General features: G+C 53.0%; 1 protein-coding gene across 2 annotated transcripts in view; it reads left to right on the forward strand.

Moving 5' to 3' along the window:
• The window catches only part of PPFIA4 (protein tyrosine phosphatase, receptor type, f polypeptide (PTPRF), interacting protein (liprin), alpha 4), a 40285-nt gene that overhangs the window by 3038 nt on the left and 17694 nt on the right, over window positions 1-19553 (forward strand). For both annotated transcript variants that reach the window (XM_011931787.1, XM_011931788.1), the window contains exons 2-21: window positions 2121-2222; window positions 2679-2843; window positions 3126-3200; window positions 3443-3532; window positions 4152-4343; window positions 4619-4765; window positions 5026-5160; window positions 6991-7074; window positions 7346-7477; window positions 7691-7753; window positions 8446-8537; window positions 10539-10647; window positions 12547-12755; window positions 14219-14459; window positions 14901-14936; window positions 15156-15289; window positions 15568-15737; window positions 17966-18059; window positions 18556-18637; window positions 19002-19202. In XM_011931787.1, coding sequence (XP_011787177.1) covers window positions 2121-2222; window positions 2679-2843; window positions 3126-3200; window positions 3443-3532; window positions 4152-4343; window positions 4619-4765; window positions 5026-5160; window positions 6991-7074; window positions 7346-7477; window positions 7691-7753; window positions 8446-8537; window positions 10539-10647; window positions 12547-12755; window positions 14219-14459; window positions 14901-14936; window positions 15156-15289; window positions 15568-15737; window positions 17966-18059; window positions 18556-18637; window positions 19002-19202 — 2553 coding nt within the window. The remainder of the gene's footprint in view (window positions 1-2120; window positions 2223-2678; window positions 2844-3125; window positions 3201-3442; window positions 3533-4151; window positions 4344-4618; window positions 4766-5025; window positions 5161-6990; window positions 7075-7345; window positions 7478-7690; window positions 7754-8445; window positions 8538-10538; window positions 10648-12546; window positions 12756-14218; window positions 14460-14900; window positions 14937-15155; window positions 15290-15567; window positions 15738-17965; window positions 18060-18555; window positions 18638-19001; window positions 19203-19553) is intronic.

Here is a 19553-nt window from a genome sequence, read left to right on the forward strand (position 1 = left end):
AAACAGCAGGTGATCCAGGTTGTATGGAAATGACATGAGAGAGAAGTTTGAAAACCAGGATAAGAAGTTTGTATTTGTAGGCTGGGTGCACTTTGTAATCCCAGCACTTTGGGAGGCTGAGGTAGTTAGATTGCTTGAGGTCAGGAGTTCAAGACCAGCCTGGACAATGTGACAAAACCTCATCTCTACAAGAAAACCAAAAATTAGCTGGGCATGGTGGCAAATGCCTGTGGTCCCAGCTACTCATGAGGCTGAGGTGGGAGGATCACCTGAGCCCAGGCTGCAGTGAGTTGAAATTGAGCCACTGCACTCCAGCCTGGGTGACAAAGGAAACCCTGTCTCCTGTGTTTGTAGACAGCATTGTGCTTTGGGAGATTTGTAGATAGCAGTGTGTCAGATAGGTTAGAGGTGGGAGGGAGGGTACAGATATCCTGTGGTGGGGGAGATAAGACAGCTGCTGAGCTTGAAGCCAGGAGAGGGGGTAGCACCAGCCTTTTGGTGGTGGCGTCATGGTGTAGGGCTAGGTGGCAGGCTGTCAAGCCCTGTCTCTGGGTACAAGCATGTGTACTTGAGTGCGTGTGCCTGTGAAAGTGTGACTGTGTTTGTGCATAAGCTGAGGGATGAGGCAGCATCAGGCCTGGGCTTCTGGAGTGTGAGATGCTTGACCTTGACCACTTTTGGCCATGGCCCTGATAGAAAGGCAGTAATCGAGTAATAATGTCAGAGGCTCATGGTTTCTCATGCTCTGGCATCTCTTGTCCCTTGTCCCCTCCCACAACCCTTCTAGCCCCTTTTGCCCTGTCTGGAGTGATGAGAGGGGATTGGGAGTTCTTCCTTTGGTCATGAATGCTTGGTGTGTGAGGGAGGCTTCAGGTTAGGACAGCAGTGAGGCCTGTTGCATTGCTCTTTGACCTCGGACATCCACAGAGTTTGGGCCACTCATTTGAAAACCTCCCTGCAAGGAGGTGATGTTTAGCTAAACAGGATATGATGAGCCTGGAATGTGGGAGCAGTCTGTCACCCCAGTCTGCTTGTCCTGATGTGGGAGGGTGGGCCGACAGTGTGGAAATGGATCCCTCTAGAAGTGATACTTGGTACACAGATATTTGGTAAAGTCAGGGCAAGTGCCTTGGCATTGGGAGCTGGGACATAGCCCTTGCTTGGCTGAGCAGGGCTCCTAGAAAGCCTGACTGGGCAGGTCTGCATGCTCTCTTGCTCATATGTAGGTAGGTCCTTTGATCTGCTTATTTCACCCACTACTTGCAATTTGCAAAGCCCTGGGATAGGACTGGAAGAGCTCCCTGGGGCACTCATGCAGACATTATCTTCAAAACCTCTTTCTCTTCCCTCTTTTATTTATTTATTTATTTATTTATTTATTTATTTATTTGAGATGGAGGCTCACCCTGTCGCCCAGGCTGGAGTGCAGTGGTGCTCACTGCAACCTCCACTTCCCGGGTTCAAGTGATTCTCCTGCCTCAGCCTCTGGAGTAGCTGGGATTATAGGTGTGCGCCACCACGCCTGGCCAATTTTTGTATTTTTAGCCGAGACAGGGTTTCACCATGTTGGCCAGGCTGGTCTCGAACTCCTGACCTCAGGTGATCTGCCTGGCTCAGCCTCCCAAAGTGTTGGGATTACAGGTATGAGCCACTGTGCCAGGCCTTCTCTTCCCTCTTTCATATCCATCAGTTTCTGTTTGGACTTTACTCCACCAAACCAGAAATGAAACTCCCCTCCATCAGTTTCTAAAAGAAATGTCATTGAATTCCTGGAGAAATGGAAATGCCAAGTGGGAGGGAGGATGTGATCTGGTCATATTGGTAGCTGGATGGGGAAGGGTCTGCAGAGCAGACTCAGTGACTTTCTCACTCTTGTGTACAACTCTGTTCCCTTGGATTCTAACACATGGAATGAATGGAGGACCCAGAGATGTGGACCCCTATGGAGAAGCACATGCTAGCTACAGGTTTACTGACCTGCAGTGTGGATGGATTGGGATTTTGTGGGGGAGGTAGTGGAAGTAAGGGATGGGTGAGAGGATCCCATCGCTGACTTGCGCGTGCAGGACACTGCTTTGGGGGTGAATCCCCAAGCACTGAGGGGCCTTGGGGGTTTTCAGGAATTTGCCACCTTAACCCGGGAGCTGAGCATGTGTCGGGAACAGCTTCTAGAGCGGGAGGAAGAGATATCAGAGTTGAAAGCAGAACGGAATAACACACGGGTAAGTGAGGATGACCTTGTTTGTGTGTGTGTGTGTGTGTGTGTGTGTGTGTGTGTGTGTGTGTGTGTGTGTGCATGTATGGGGGTGTGTTGTGAACACCTTGACCAAGAGAGCAGGCGAGAGTGGGGCCAGGCACAGTCTTAGCTCAAGCCCCATCCTTCCCTCCTCCTATCTCCCATCCTGGGGTGAGAATTACATCATTTAACCACCAGTGCTGGGCTCTTCACCTGTAGTTGCTGGTTCATAGAAAGCTCAGGGTGCTGGGGAGAGGCCGGGGCAGCCAGCTTGGGTAGTATCAGCTGGGGCAGCAGCTCTGTGCCCATTTGGAAGTATTTCAGTGTTTTCATAGTGGGATGGCTGTACTCATGTCTGCTTGAGGACCACGTGGACCCTGCTTGTAGCTCCTGGGGCACATGCTTACAGCCCTCCCTCTCATCCTCCCTTGCTCCCTGCCAGCTGCTTCTGGAACATCTGGAGTGCCTGGTGTCCCGCCATGAACGGTCACTGCGGATGACAGTGGTGAAGCGCCAGGCCCAGTCACCTTCAGGGGTCTCCAGTGAGGTGGAGGTGCTGAAGGCCCTCAAGTCACTGTTTGAGCACCACAAGGCCCTGGATGAGAAGGTGCCCACCTGCCTGCCAGCCCCCACATCCAGCCAGGCTGCCCTGGAGCCTCCCATGTATCCCTTCTCTGAGATTTCCGCAGCTGGTATTTAGGGAATACTGACTCCCTCCAAACATTGTCTTAACTTCAAGGTCCTCCTTTTAGGCTCCCTCCTGCAAATGTGCTTCTTAGTAGGCCCTTCACTGCCCTTGTGCTCAGTGATGGTAGACCAAGCCCAGGCTCTTCCAGCCTGACTCAAGTGGGGTCCCCCTTTCTTCCTCCATCTCCCCTTACCTGAGCAGGTGCGAGAGCGGCTCCGGGCAGCGCTGGAGCGAGTCACCACCTTGGAGGAGCAGCTGGCAGGTGCCCACCAGCAGGTAAGCTGCCTGCTCACTCTCTGTCTGCAGCTCCTGGAAGTCCAGGCTGGTTCATCCCTGTGCCCTATTCTGTTTCTCATCAGATTTCTCCCTGCCATGGCTGGAAGCTGCTAGGCAAGGCTAGGCTCAGCACCTCTTTATAGGAGACACTTTTTAACTAAATCAGGGGCTTTGGAAGGGTCTGGAATGTATGGGAGGTTCTCTTCTCTTTGACTCATTGCCATGGGACCTGTGCCCTACAGGTGTCTGCCCTGCAGCAGGGGGCAGGGGTGCTGGATGGAGCGGCAGAAGAGGAGGGGACTGTGGAGCTGGGGCCCAAACGCCTGTGGAAGGTAGGTCATGGGGAACTGTGTAGCCGGGATCATGTGTTCCCCAAGGTGGGAGGTTGGAGGCCCGGCCCTGCCTTAGTTCGGTAGACCAACTGCTTGAATTAAATTTGGGGCTTTCTCCAATATTTCCCCTTCTCCTTTCTTCTTCTCCCTACCCCGTTTGCAATGAAATCTGTAGATTTTTATTTTAGTGCTCAACACATGCTGGGCACATTGTACGCTTGAATCTACTTGAGTTGTTAGTAGATTTGTGTGACTTGTGTTAGTATTTTTGTGTGACATCTGCCTTGTGTGGCAGCATCAGGCAAGATTCCTTCTCTCTCTGAGCCTTTGTTTCCCCAGTCATGCCCCTTTCTGGGTTACAAGAGGCTGGCATAACAGATAAAACTAGAAACTTGTTTTTCAAGAGAGACACAGGATAGCAAGGTGTTTGGTCATTGTCAGGAGTGACCTCCTGGGGCCCAGAGGGAGGCAGTTGTAGCCAGAGGAGTGCTGTGATGTTGGGGGCAGAGCTGTGACCTGCTCTGGGTGTGCTGTTCCTCCTCCCATCCCCTGGGATAGGGGAGTGGGGTGGGTGGGATGCTCCCGTGACTCACAGGGCTGTCTGTCCCTATCCCTGGAGGAGGATGCGGGCCGGGTGGAGGAGCTGCAGGAGCTCCTGGAGAAGCAGAACTTTGAGTTGAGCCAGGCCCGGGAGCGACTGGTCACCCTGACAGCAACCGTGACTGAACTGGAGGAGGACCTGGGCACGGCCCGCCGGGACCTCATCAAGTCAGAGGAGCTGAGCAGCAAGCATCAGCGGGACCTCCGGGAGGTGTGTGAGGGCGCAAGCCTGCTCCATGACCTTATTGTGGAGGGTGTGGAGGGAGAGCCAGGCAAGAGCTCTGGGGCGTGAGACTGAACACATGCCTACTTGCCTTGCTCCATTGTGGGGGGCAGTCATGGAAAGGGTGGGCCAAGGCCAGAAACTGACAGGGGAGTGTAGCTCATGCCCCTTAATGGGTTCCAGTCAACCAGGTGTGGGTGGGGAGACATAGACAGGGGCAAGGAAAGGCTGGTGACCATCCCTCTCTTCCCCTCTTCTCCCAGGCTCTGGCCCAGAAGGAGGACATGGAAGAGCGGATTACTACACTGGAGAAGCGCTACCTGGCTGCTCAGCGTGAGGCAACATCCATCCATGACCTCAATGACAAGCTGGAGAATGAGTTGGCCAACAAGGAGTCCCTGCACCGCCAGGTACCTCCTCGGGGTGTGGTGGGCATAGGCATTGTACTTAGCCCTGGAGGTGTCCTCGTGAACCTACTGGTGGTAGCTGAGGAGCCCCTGGGGTCCTGCAGGTCACCCTTTGAAAGGGGAAGTCAGGCATCTCGGGCAGCCAACAACCAAGATTGTCCCTTGCTGCTTCTGACCTGTCCTCTGCTCTCTGCTGAGGCTGGGGTGGGGGTGGGGGCTTCAGAGCTCCCTTTTGAATCACTTCACCGCCCCCACATTGCTAGTGTGAGGAGAAGGCCCGACACCTGCAGGAGCTGCTGGAGGTGGCAGAGCAGAAGCTGCAGCAGACGATGCGCAAGGCAGAGACGCTGCCAGAGGTGGAGGCTGAGCTGGCCCAGAGAATTGCAGCCCTCACCAAGGCAAGTGGGCCAGGGGCCTGGGATCTGCCTCTGTCCTCCATGTTCTGAGCTCTCAGGGAGCCAGGCAGGGAAGGGAGTGCGCAGGAGGCGCACTGGGCCAGGAGCCAGAAAATTGCTTCCCACCGTGTGATTCCAGGGAGCACACTGCCTTGTGCCTGTCAGTTGGAAGAGTAATCCCTGTCCTCATCACCCTGCAGGGATGTGACAATCTCATAAGAAGGGGTATAAAAGTACTTGAAGGAGAAGAAACTATGTTGATGCAAAGTGTTTTTTTTTTAAATCCTCTACACTGTTGTGGTGAATACTTTCTTTCACTTGGGGCTGGAGTAGAAAGATTAGGAATTTCATCTCTGGAAGAATGAAACCCTAGAAGAGATATGGTATATATATCCCTGAAGGGGGAAGGGGTGAGAGTTAGGTTGAGTACATCTTTCATTGCCACATTGAAGCTTCTAGATCTAGGGACTGCCCCTGGTTGTTTGAAGCCTGCAGTTTTAGGATGAAGAAAAGAGAATATAATTTTATTTAATGGATACTTTATGAAGTAGTAATTCCTGAGAGGTGTGCTGACTGAAAACATAATAGGTTCCGGAAGAACCAGGTAAATGCATGGATGTAGACATGCAGGGGTTAATCAAAATAATTTAGGAGTGTTTTCAGCTGGTTAGCCTCATATGGGATCTTCGAACCTGTGGCGAGAAGGAAACCGGTGTTTAGGAAGCACCAGACACAGTGCTCAGAAGGGAGAGAGGCTGGCCAGCCAGTGTGCAGCTCAGCTGCTTCGAGGATGGAACCTGCAGCCTGGCTGTGTCCCAGCAGACCCAGGACCAAGACTGCTTCTGCCACTGACTGTCTCTGCGACCTGGGAAAAGTCATCCCCTCCCTTAACTGGGCCTCAGTGTCCTTATCACTAGGGTGGAGTTAGACGGGATGGTCTCGGAGGTCTTCCCAGCCTCAATGAATGAAGGATTGGGTTGAAATCACAGCAGAGGATGTTATGTGTGGGCTGCTTAGCAGTCAGCTTTAGTATCTCCCAAAGCTGACATGAAGGCCTGGGCTGAAATGATTAATATAGTCAAGTGAGTCATCGCAGGAGGAGTTTAAAGAAGGATTTCCTGACTGTAAGAGATGTGGCTCTCTAGAATATCTTGCCAGCAGAGACAGTAGGGTCTCCATCTCTGGACACCCATGACTGGAAAGGGAGACTACTACACCTGGGCTGGTTTAACAGCAGAGCTGTAACCATGCGAGGCTAACATTTGTTGAGTGCTTACTATGTTCTCAGTGTTCGCATTGGATTATTTCATTTAGTCTTTGTGATGGTCCAGTGGGCTTGGGTGCTATTATTACCCACATTTTACAGTTGTGGAAACGAAGGCACATAGAGGTTTGGTAACTTGCCCAAGGTCACACAGATGGTAAGAGGGAGCCAGGATTTGAACCCAGGCATTATGGCACGAGTCCATGCTCTTCATTGTGGTTCTATCCATCTGGAGGCATAGAGGTTTATGGTAGCTCATGCTTTGAAGTGGAGCTTTTTCTGGAAGCATGGGGATTATTTACAGTCTCTTGAACTGCTAGCTCCAGGATGTTTTAGGGCTAGGCCTGAGCGAGGAGGAAGCAGGGGAGACCTGGCAGGTATTGAAGTACCTGCGAAGAAAGGCAATGGGGATGGTGGTCCTGCTCCAAGTTGATAAGTGGAGGCTGAACTTCATTGATACCGGGGGCCATGATCCCCAGGGCCACCCTGGCACCAGGGTGCAGGGGATATGGGGCCTGAGCAGGAGGAACAGAGATCTGCGGGCTGCACCAACCCATCCCTGCCCCTAGGCTGAAGAACGGCATGGCAACATTGAGGAGCACCTGCGGCAGCTGGAGGGACAGCTGGAAGAGAAGAACCAGGAGCTGGCACGGGTGAGGGCACCCGGCTGGGCCCTCAGGTCCCCTCCTTCCCCCAGGACAGGCTCCCAGGGCGGTCTGTGGAAGGGGCATGGAGGAAGGGCCTGGCCAGGGACACAGTCATAGAGAGTGGGAGGAGGCTGGCAGGTGAGGGGGAGGTGGTCAGGAGAGTGGAGAGAAGTGCTGCCAGAGGATGAGAAGAGGACAGGAGAGGGAGTCAAACCCCAGTGGGAGAGGGTGGTGTTCCCTAGGAGGGTGGCCTGGTGCGAGGCAGGTGGCTGTGCAGGTGCGCCAGCGGGAAAAGATGAATGAGGACCACAACAAGCGGCTGTCGGACACAGTGGACCGGCTGCTCAGCGAGTCCAACGAGCGTCTACAGCTCCACCTGAAGGAGCGCATGGCAGCCCTGGAGGAGAAGGTGCCTGGAGGGGCGGGGTTGGGATGTGAGAAGTTAGTGCTGGGTGTGGCAGGGCAGGGGGCGGGGGGAGGCGGGACTGCAATGGGTGCAGGCGGTATCTCACTGGGGTGGGTAGCCAGCCTGGAGAGGAGGGACTGAGACTGCACACCCGGAGGCTCAGGTCTGGATTGGGAGAGGAAGGCAGGGGCCTGGCTCACGGCTGCTCTCCCCCAGAACACGTTGATCCAGGAGTTGGAGAGCTCCCAGCGGCAGATTGAGGAGCAGCACCACCACAAGGTACCCGGCTGAGGCCAGCCCTGCCCAGCCTGGGAGGGCCGGGTTGCAGGGAGGAAAGGACACCCTGCTTTTAACGCTGCTGCTCTGATACCCGGCAGTGTTAGTGCATATGTTAGTGCACTACATGCGTTATTCCGTGATTTCTTATTAGAGCCCATCATAGTAGGTGCATCACTGCCCACAGGTAAAGAAGAAACTGAGGCCAGAAGCGTAGGGCAGAGGTGGACAGCAGAGAGGCAGGGCCCAGTGAGGGGCTCCACCCCAGGATTTGGAGGGAGCTTCAAACCCTGGTGCAGCCAGAGCCTGGTGATTCTGGGAGGATTTGCCTCCGTCCTGGCCTTGGCAGTGTCTGTGAGGTCTGAGAGGGCGCTGGGGCCCTCTTGCTGCCCAGCCTCATCTGCTGTGCGTTTGTGCATTAGTGAGGCATCAGGAGGCCTAGACTAGCAGAGCCCTCCCCAGACAGACGCCCTCCTGGCCCTGCCCCTCTGCCCATCCTTCCACTCACTCTCCGGTTGGACCTCTTCTCTTTTGGTGTCATCTGTGGGCCTGGCTTGGGGCCCCTGGCTTTGGACTTTGCAATACATTCTTTAGCATCTCCCCAACTCTGCTGTCCTCTTTGTCCCTCTCTGACTCCCACCCTCCCTCTCTGCCCCTCCCTGGCCCCCACCCCCACCCCGGGTCTGCTGGCACAGGGCCGCCTGTCTGAAGAGATTGAGAAGCTGCGCCAAGAGGTGGACCAGCTGAAGGGCCGAGGGGGGCCGTTTGTGGATGGCGTGCACTCCAGGTACTGCAGCGCCGGAGGCTGGGCATGCCAGGATGGGGTCCTGACGGACCCTACGGAAGGAGACTTCCTTCCAACAAAAGACTGCCCAGGACCTCAGGTCCTCCTCCTGTTCAGGGTGGGACACTGAGGCTCAGAGAACTTGGTCAAAGTCACCCAGCTTACTTGGGCAGTTTGGGAGGGAACACCTGTCCTCTGAGGGCTGCTGAGAGGTGAGTCATCAGACAGTCAGTGCTCTGTCCCCGCTGTGGTAGGACATAGGCCATGGTTTCTGCTTCCTTGACAGAGGGCACACCCCCGAGAGAGGCCTGCACATCCCTTGCTTAGCCCTGTCCCACAGGCCCACTGGTAGGGAGAGCCACTCATTCCAGTTCTCTTGAGAGTCAAGGACCACCCAAGTTCAGGCAGCAGACAGAAAGGCAGCAGGAGAGATTGGAATGAAGCATCAGAAACTTCCTTACTGGAAGTTGAGATGCCATGGCGATCCTACGGTCTTGGCATCCCTTTTCTTGAAACCATTGTAAGAGATGGAGCTTACCTCCTAATGCTTGAATGCTTGAATTAGGCCCATGTTTAGGGAACCTCTGGATTTTTCCCCACATTTTGTGGAGCAATGGGTATTGAACTCAGACCTCGAGCCTGTCCTCAATACCCAGGCCAGAGAGGTGGGGTGAAGACAGAGGAGACTGAAGTGGATGGTGCCACTCAAGGTTCATGGCTCTTGGCTGTTTTCTCTCCAAACCAAAGTCTCCTAGATCAGAACCCTTGCCGTTCCGTTTGATCATGTGCTTGCTCTATCAGGGAAATGGGATGAACTACCGTGAAGAAAGGTTAATGGAAATATGCATATGGATGTGTGTGGAGGGGCAGTGCTTGAAATCGAGAAGGGGATGTTGAGCTTGAAGAAGAGAAGCCCGCGGGTGTCTGGGGTGGGAGAGCCTTTAAGTACCATCTCCATGTTCACGAGGAATTATTGTATATGGGTATGAAGAGAAGCAGAGGATGGAGACAGGTAACAGTAGTTGGGATTTCTCCTACTTCTCCCATCCTGACCAGAAGAGACAACCCCTCAATTAGTAAAATATGGCCAACAGTACACCAAGCCATTTGCCACTGCTTGGCTTTTTTTTTAATGGTTGGGAATGCTTGGGTTCGACTAGAGAATCATTGGATACATCATGGAATTGGGGCTGAGTTGCAGGGAGAAAAGGGGAATATGCAGGAGCTTCCCTCTCTATCCAGCGACCTCATATGGTCTGTATAGACAATGTGTCCCTTCATTCTGGATTCCCTCAAGGGTTCCAAGTAGAAAGGCACAGGGAAGAAATATCACTGGGGAGGCTTTCAGATATTCCAAGGGATTGTTGCTTGGGTTCTAAAAGCTCAGGGTTGGAATAGACTCTTGGGGCAGTCAAAGTATTTTCTCTAGCTTGTGTTTCTGACAGTGTCAGGGCCTCCTAAAGCTTCCTAGGCATAAGGGTATGCCTGGCTTGAATTTTAACCAGGGACTCGGTCCAGATTATGGGGAGACCCAAGGAAAAGTGCTGGGTAGAAGACCAAAAAACAAACACCCTCAGAGTGAAAAGGACCTGTAGACATCATCCCTTCCAACCTCTCCCAGTGCCTGGAGCCCTCCTGCGCCATGTGTTTCAGATGGCCAGAGAGCCTCTGCTCGAATACCTCTTTGATGGGGAGCTCAACTTTTTAAAAGCCACCAGTTGCATCATAAGCCAACCCTTGCCAGTAGAAGATCTTTCTCATGCCAGATGGAAAGCCACTCTCTGGAACTTTCTCCCCCGGCTCAGTCTGACCCCTGGAGCACCGGGGCATACGTCTACTCTCTTGCTTACACAGCAGCCCTTCAGGCATTTATGACAGCTCCGTGTCCTGCTAAGACGTCTCTTCTCTGAGCTGAAGATCCCTTGACTCTTTGGGCCCACTGGGTGTGAGCTGGGGCTCTCAGTCTTCAGGGCCTGTCTTTTCTCTCCCCCATCACCGCTCAAGGTCACACATGGGCAGTGCAGCAGACGTGCGGTTCTCCCTGGGCACAACCACACACGCACCCCCAGGCGTGCATCGCCGCTACTCGGCATTGAGGGAAGAGTCTGCCAAGGTGAGGGGGTGGAAGGATCTCCTCAGGGAGTTTGGGGTCAATTCGGCCGCGTGCCTGGCTCCAGTTACGCAGACGGCTGGTGTGTGGGGCAAATCCTTCCCCTTCCCTCCCCTGTGTCAACGACAGCTGCAGGCCTGGGGTTGAGGCCATCGTCAGCTGCAACAGCTGTGCCCCCCCCTTGCCTTGGCCTCCTGGTGGGCAAGAGGTGGGGGCTGGCAGGCAGCCAACAGTCCCTGAGGCCCCACTGAAGTGTGTGTGCGTGTGCCTGGGTGTGCAGGCGTGTGTATCTGGTGGTCGGGCGTGGGGAGCGGGGGGGTGCTTCATGGGGAAGATGGAATTGGCAAACTTTCTGGAACAAAAGCTGTGGTTCATGGGGGAGATGAGGGAGGGATGACAGGTTAACTGGCCCTTGGGATGGCACCTGGAGTTTTCCGAGAAGCAACTGTGCGTTCATGCTGTCTGAGTCTGCCTAGGGAGATTAGGGGAGAATGAGGAAAGATATGGGGCAGAAAAATGCCGAGTTCGATCTTTTGGGAAAGTGCAATTATTCGTCATGTTCTGTCCTGAGTCCAGGTCCTCTAAATATCATTTAGAGCACTGGGGCATTAGAAGATATAGATGGAGAAAGAGGGAACTCCTAGTCTCAGGAGAAGATTCATTCTGCTCTTAAGAAACTCCTAGTCTGATGGGGAAGTCACAATCTGAAGGCGCCTCTTTTTCTTTCTCCCCTGACTTCTTTACTCTTTCTGTTTTTAAGAACATAGCAGCTGTCCAGGAGCTGAGAGGCTGCAGGAGCCTTGAGGTGGAGTTAGGAGGATTGGGTCATAGAGGATGGGTGTTAGAGTATCTTTCTGTCCCTGGCCCCCTTTCTTCCTTCTCTGCTCTGCTGGCTCTCCCAGCCCAGTTCTCTGCCTTTCCCTCTTCTGGGCCTTTGCCCGCTGGATAGGTTTGTAGGATGATTTCAGAGAAGCTGCCACCTCTCGGGGTTGGCCGGACTGTCCTGTGATGAGCTGAAACTCTGTAGAATGTCTAGTCAGGCCTGCTTGGCCTTTCTGGCTCCCTGGGTGTAGTCAGCCTTTGAGCGTGTGTGAATGGAAAGTGATAGCTTTTATATAGTGCTTGCTTTGTGCCAGGCACTGTGCTAAGGGCTTTACATGTATTTTCCTCATTTGATCCTCACAGCTATCTATGAGGTAAGTACCTTACCACCCCCATTTTACAAATGAAGAAACTGAGGTACAGAGAGGTTAAACAATTTTCCTGTGGTTGCACAACTAGTATTTGGTGGAGCTGAGATTCAAACCAAAGCAGTCTGTCTCTGGACTCTCTTCTTAACAGAGCAGTATTTCTTAGAATATAATGTGCAAACAAATCACCCAGGGGTCAGCCGGGCGTGGTGGCTCACGCCTGTAATCCCAGCACTTTGGGAGGTCGAGATGGGCAGATTGCCTGAGCTCAGGAGTTCGTGACCAACTTGCGCAACATGGTGAAACTCCATCTCTACTAAAACACAAAAAATTAGCTGGGCGTGGTAGCATGGTGGCATGTGCCTATAATCCCAGCTACTCAGGAGTTTGAGGCAGGAGAATTGCTTGAACCCGGGAGGCGGAGGTTGCAGTGAGCCGAGATCGAGATCGCAAAACTGCACTCCAGCCTGGGTGACAGAGCAAGACTCCATCTCAAGAAACAGACAAACAAAAACAGAAAACAAAAAACTACCCAGGGGTCTTGTTAAAATGCAGAAGTTGAATCGGTAGGTCTGGTGGTATGGCCAGAGATTCTGCATTTCCAACAAGCTCCCAGGAGATGCCAGTGCTGCTGGGTAGAGGTAGGGAGGGTCCTGCTCTGCAGTTATCTGGGTGTCTTATTACGACTCCTTTACCCTCCTCCTTTGCTAAGGACTGGGAGACTTCTCCGTTGCCTGGGATGCTGGCCCCGGCAGCCACCCCTGCCTTTGACAGTGACCCTGAGATCTCCGACGCAGATGAGGATGAGCCAGGGGGTCTGGTGGGCTCTGCGGACGTTGTCTCCCCCAGCGGCCACTCAGATGCCCAGACCCTTGCCATGATGCTGCAGGAGCAGCTGGATGCCATCAATGAGGAAATCAGGTTAGGGCATGGCCGGGGGGCTTGGGGAGTGCCTTGAAGGGCAGGAGGGGCCCTTTGTGTTGGAAAAATCCTATATGGGTTTGCTCATCTCTTACACCTGCAACTTAGAATACCACAATTCAGGGACCCTCTGTGGGTCATCAGGCCTGCTGGCCCAGTGCCGGAGTGAGAGGAGCAGGGCCTCAGTGGACTTCTCAGACTTCACCTCCCCTCTCAGGGCTTGTTATGTGGCTGGGCTCAGGAGGATGCACGCTGTATTCCTGCAGCCCTGCAGCTGATCATAACCACTAAGAGTGTAGCTCCTGCTTACTGAGGCCAGCTCAGGGTGAGAGCTTTGTAAATGTCACTGTCCGTCTTATCACAGTCCCTGAGGTAGGCAGCATGATCCCTGTTTTACAGACAAGGGAACAGAAACTCAGAGAGGTTAAGTGACTTGCCCAAAGTCACACAGAAGTGACACAGCCAGGATTCAAACTCAAGTCTGAACTTGGTCCACTGCACCATGCTTCCTGTCCCTAATGAGGCATCAAACGGAAACAGTGACAGGGAAAGTTGTGAAAACCTTCATTCTTTTGTGCCTTTTTAATGAGTTTATTAATGTTGATGACAAACAGCAGGGCAATATCTGAGCTGGAGTGTATCAGAGCTTTATAAACTGTACAGGACATCCAGTTCAATGGTTCAGTGTATTGCACAGACCAGTCACAAAGAACACACACACACACACACACACACACACACAGAGAAAGGTACAAACATAGGACCACCAGCTTTTTATTTTGCAAAGTAAAACATTAATTATAAGGACTATCTATTATCACAATCATTTTGCAAAAGAAAGGACATTTTAACATTCCTGAAGTAAGAAAGACATACTCAGAATAAAGGCAAGTCCTTCTTTGTGAAAGGGAGTGGGCATCTTTACTGGAGTGTGTGTGAGTGTGTGTGTGTGTGTGTGTGTATGTGTATGTGCGTGCACTCCTTGCTCAGTGCCTCCCAGGCACACACGTGCACCATTTTCATTATTTCTCTCATTTTTCTGTGGAACAGGGAAAACCCCATCAGGGGTCAGCATCATTTAAAAGTCCTATACTTGGAAACTGCTGACTTATACCACTTCAGACATTGCCTATGTTGGGAAACTGAGGCACAGAGAGCAAAATGCCTGACTCAAGGCCACCCCTGTAGTTAGGGGTAGGTCAAGAATTCTGATTTTCGGGATGGTTTATGTTCCACTAACCAAACTGCCTCCTTCCCCAGCAGCTGCTTTTGTTAAACGGAGGGAGCAGGCAAGCTAACAAGAAGGAGACATATTTCTAAGCTCCAGTGGGACAGACAAAGCCTGCCTGCCAGGCCTTGTGTACAATGCATGTGGTCCTTGGTGGCGAGTGCAGGCATCGGCCCATGCTGCCCCTGGTCCTGGCTGGGTCTCATGGTGAGATCTGGTTTTGCCTCCCTTCCAGGATGATTCAGGAAGAGAAGGAGTCCACGGAGCTCCGGGCGGAGGAGATTGAGACACGTGTGACCAGTGGCAGCATGGAGGCCCTAAACCTGAAGCAGCTGCGCAAGCACGGTTCCATCCCCACCTCTCTGACAGCCCTGTCCCTGGCCAGCGCGTCCCCACCACTCAGCGGCCGCTCCACACCTAAGCTCACCTCCCGCAGTGCTGCCCAGGACCTGGACCGAATGGGGGTCATGACCCTGGTGAGAGGCAGCTGAGGAGCAGGCCTGGCGTCCCTGGGCCCTGCACTGGGGGAGGTTTTAAGGGATGGTGGGACTCGTGTGCTCTCAGCTGGGCCTGCCGCTTCTTCCCATGATGTGTGCAGACCCCGACATGTCAGGCCACCAACCTGTCCTGGATTTGGGAAGGGCCTAGGTCGTATCTTCTTTGCCCTCTCCCTTGGATGAGCCCAGACTGCTAAAGAAACTCACCCACTGCCCTCACCTCTTCCTTTCTTTCAGAAAAATAAGCCCTGGCTTGTTTTTCTAAGCCAGCTTTTTTTTTTCTCTGGTGTGATATTCTCTCTGGGCCTGTGTGAGGCATTGAATCCTGTCTTCTCATCCTAAGACTACTGGGCTCCCCTGGGGTTGGCTCTAGGGCACGGAGAGGTGAAGTCCAAGCTTACCCATCCCTCTCTCTTGCAGCCCAGTGACTTAAGAAAGCATAGGAGGAAGCTGCTGGTGAGTGCTGCCTGATGGCCCAGGTACTAATGGGTTCACTGCTCCCATACCCTTTCCTTTCGGCTTCCTCCCCCAGGGCCCTTGAGTCTGAGTCTGAACTCAGAGAGGCACCCAGGGCCTCCCCACTGCATTTCTCCACGCTCCTCCACCTCTTCTGGGCTGGGTAGACAGGCCCGAGATCTCTCCCTCTATCCCCTGACGGCTCCACTGTCTGTTCAGTCGCCAGTGTCTCGGGAAGAGAACCGAGAGGATAAAGCCACCATAAAATGTGAGACTTCTCCTCCTTCCTCACCCAGGACGCTGCGGCTAGAGAAGCTTGGCCACCCAGCCCTGAGCCAGGAAGAAGGCAAGAGGTAAGTGGAGCAGACCCTACCTCCAGTCTCTCCATCCTCAGGGTCCTCTCCTCCTTTCCTCTGCCTCTGCAGGGACCACATCTCTCCTGTCCCAGTTTCCTGAATGTCTTACTTCTCTTTGAAACACCATCAGGGAAGGGAGTTCCTGTGTCTCCCTTGCCCCCATCCCAGTTCTGACACTTAATAGAAGTTCTTCCTGAGGTCTAACTTCCATCTTTCCTGCTGTCACTTAAGTACGTTTCTTCTTATTCTGTCTCCTTCTGGCTGTCACCCTGTAGTGCCTTGGAGGATCAGGGCAGCAACCCCAGCAGCAGCAACAGCAGCAGCCAGGACTCCCTGCACAAGGGCGCCAAGCGCAAGGGCATCAAGTCTTCCATTGGCCGCCTGTTTGGGAAGAAGGAGAAGGGCAGGCTGATCCAGCTGAGTCGGGATGGAGCCACAGGCCATGGTCTCTGTCCCCTTCCTAACGGAGGTCTGGGCGGGCATTGGGGCATCAGAAGCAGGAAGGTGTACTTGGACTGGCCTTCTCTGCCTGCATCCCAGGGACCAGTTGGGGGAAGCCCCAGGCAGGTGACCTCAGATCTGCAGAAGCAGTTTTCGGTTAGAACTGTTCATGGTGGAGTGGACTGCCTTATGAGGGGGTAAGCTTCTGCCTCTACAAGTGTCAGGAAGTGGCTACATGGCTTTATTTGGCATGCTGTGGAAAGGTCTCCTGTATTGAGTGAAAGATTGGGCATCTCGGGTTTCTTTCAATTTGGAGATTTTCTGATGTACTGCGCCCGGGACCTTCAGGAGAAATCTCTTGGTTGTTTCTTTAGAAGAGTCAGTTCTTGATTAGAACTTATTTCTGGGTACATCTGGCCTCTGGGACTCAAAATGTGGTAACACCTAGTTATAGCTTTGTAGACATTAAATTCAAGGAAGCTCTTAGGCAAACATGGCATCGTTATCACCTCTATGATAGTATAAAGGTCTAGTACATGCTTGGCATGTGGTGAGTACACAATAAATGTTAGCTTTCATCTGCCCCCTCTCTTCTATTTCTTCTTTTCTCTTTTCTTTCCTGTTCCTCCACCTTTTCTTTCTGTTACCTATTCAGTCATTTGTTCCACAAACAATTATTGAGTAACTACTGTATGTCTTAGTAACAGGTGCTGACCAATAGTTCATTCCTTCAAGGAGTTCAGTGTCTAATGAAAAGGAAGAAGTAAAGAGACAATTCCAGAACAATCTATTGATAGAAATGTGCCCAGGGTGCTTGTGGGACTCAGAATTTGGCTATGGAATGGTGGGGACAACAGGGGTGGCCTCCTTTGGTAGCGACATCTGAGCTAAAGTGGAAGGCCACATAGGAATTAGCTGAGCCAAGGAGAGGTCTGTGTGTGGAGGAAGGGGATGGTCTGGGAAAGGCAAAGGTTTGTGGGTGTGAGAGGTTGGTATGTACTTATGCCTGTTCAGAGTTGAGAAGAAGGAGGGTGGGAGGACTGGGGAGATGGGACTGGACAGCTAGGCTGGGGCCAGCTGTAAGGGCCTTGCAGCATCTGTTTTAGTTTAAAAGTTCCCCTGAGGCAGTGGGAGCATTGATGAATTTTGTGCAGGGGAGGAACTCATCAACTAGAATAAAGGAACCTTTGGACCCCAATGCATAATTAGACCTTTCTGCACCTCAGGAAGATGTGAATCAGAAGATAGCTAGCTGGCTGAGGAGGAGGAGGAGGAGGGAGAGCATGAGAGGAGGAGGTCAGAGAAAGAGGAAGGAGAAAGGAATTCGCTGAGACGGAGAGAGGTCTGTGTGTGAAGGAAAGGGGTGATCTGGGAACAGGGAGGAGGAACATGGCCACTTCCGCTCACAATATGAGAGTGTCAGCCCAGAGAATGAAGTCCAGTTCCTTCCCCCAGTCCCCAGGGGTGAAGGGAGTTGTGGAGCTGGCCACAGACAGGGGAAGCTGAAAGGTTTGATCAGGGGAAGAAGCATTTTGGGTGAAACCTTATGATTTCCGATGCTCTCCACACCATGCTGGCACCTAAAACTGAGACAGCACCTCAGATTCGTTTCTGGGTTACCCACACTTGTTGTGTACTGTGTACTGTGTGGGGTGACCAGGGCTTAAAAGAATTCTAAGATTCTGCCTCTGGCCATGAATTCTATAGGGTTCTAGCATCAATTCAAGGAAATATTTAATAGAAGACAGAACTCTGCATGATCTCCTTTATGGTTTTGTGCAAGTGAATGCACCCCGAGAAGGAGGCCCAGAGATGCAGCTCTCAGGGTGTGGATTTCCCACCCCTGACCCAAGCCAGGGTCATTCTTCTCTCTGAGCCTTGTAGCCCACTTGTGTTCAGGGCTCTGGGTTTCCTTTGCACCTTGGCTTGGAGGAAGGACAGGTTCTGTCTAGGATTCCAGGGTGGGATAACTTGGGTCCATCTGGCTGGAAAACACCCAAGGCTGAGGCTCCCAAGGAGACTCTCTGAACTGGGGATGACCTGCTTGATGCCATTATCTGAGACTGCCTGGATGCAGGGACACTGAGCAGAAGCTCTAGGAATAATGGTCCCATCAGGCCATGGGTTGTCCTCTGCTAAGGAGCCTCCTGCTGCTTCTGTTCCCCACCCCTGATCCAGGCAAGGGAGGAGAGGCAGAGGGGTTGGCTGATACACGCATCTCTTTCCTTGTAGTTCTGCTAACAGACTCCGAGTTCAGTATGCAGGAGCCTATGGTGCCTGCCAAGCTGGGGACCCAGGCAGAGAAGGACCGGCGGCTAAAGAAGAAGTAAGAGCCACAGGTCACATTCTGCCAGGATGGGGCCCAGCCCCCTACACACTTCCCTCGCCCTGGGCTGCTGTGAAACTGAGCTCAGGGACCCAGACCCCAGCAAGACCCTTCCTGAACTGAGTTGGCCTGGTCCATATGGGCACAGCAGGGCTGGGAGGAGGTTCTTAGGATAAGCCTAGGGAGAAGGAGGCAAGGGGGTTATGGGAGAGTGACCTGGGTCCTGTGGGTCTCTGGCAGGGCAGATTGAAATCTAAGTCAATGTCAGGTCACATGCAAACAGAGAACTCCTCGCCCTCTGGGGGTGGAGAGGTGTTCCTGCCCCATTTCTTGTCATACTTCTTCTTCAGAAGAAGGAAGAGCAGAGCAGAGGAAGTCCAGGGTGGGGAGCAAGGGTTGTGGGTGTCCAGCTCTTGCATGGCCCAGTGGTCCCTGGAGCAAGAACAGTTAAGAGAGAAGGAAGAACTAGTGAGTCTGTTGTTCCTCTTCCTATAAGACACCAGCTGCTTGAAGATGCCCGCAGGAAAGGAATGCCCTTTGCCCAGTGGGATGGTCCTACTGTGGTCTCCTGGTTGGAGGTAAGCCTGAGCAAAGGGAGTCCACTCAGGGGTCTGGAGGGAAGGATGTTTGGGGTGGGCAGAGGGGTGATGTCCTAGAACTTTTACAGTGTGTTTCTTCCCTGCCAAGTGCACATGTGCCATACCTAGCATTTAGCCCCCTTCCTCCTCCCCAACACACACACATACCAGTCAGAGGACAGAGTTGATGCTGCTTTTAATCTGTAAAATGGGAGAGTGAGGATTTGATGACCTCCACATTCCTATGGTCTGCATTTGCTATTTGAGTCGGTGGATGAGGCCTGGCCCTTGCCCCTTGCTATTGCCAAACTCTTGGTGGTAGGGCCCAGGCCTTGAATTACCTCCCTGTGCCTGGTGTCTGCAGCTCTGGGTGGGGATGCCTGCCTGGTACGTGGCAGCCTGCCGAGCCAACGTCAAGAGTGGTGCCATCATGTCCGCTCTGTCGGACACAGAGATCCAGCGGGAGATCGGCATCAGCAATGCCCTGCACCGGCTCAAGCTCCGCCTGGCCATTCAGGAGATGGTGTCACTGACCAGCCCCTCTGCCCCGCCCACCTCCAGGACTGTGAGTGGCCCTTCCCTTGCCCAGGACATTTTCAGAGGTCCTGCAACAGAGTTCGCAAAGTCTCCTGTTGGGCTTTGGGAAGATGGCAGCACTGAGCCCTGCCCCTTCCTTCCCATCCTCACAAAGGAGGATATGACGTTGATTCTAGGAGGATCCCAGCAGCCTTGGTTCCCTGCCTCTCACATACCACCCATGGGGCTCCATCTCCCCATCCCTACTCTGCCAAAATTTCCAGGTCTCTGGGCAGTTTCCAGGATGGGCTTTCTGGGGTTTTATATGGTTGCCAGGTTGGGGGAAACAAAGGGAAGAGGGCATTTGTGAATATTGTCTTGGTCCTCTAACCTCAATCAA

Source organism: Colobus angolensis, unplaced genomic scaffold (assembly GCF_000951035.1).
Source record: "Colobus angolensis palliatus isolate OR3802 unplaced genomic scaffold, Cang.pa_1.0 Scaffold91, whole genome shotgun sequence".
NCBI lineage: Eukaryota > Metazoa > Chordata > Mammalia > Primates > Cercopithecidae > Colobus > Colobus angolensis.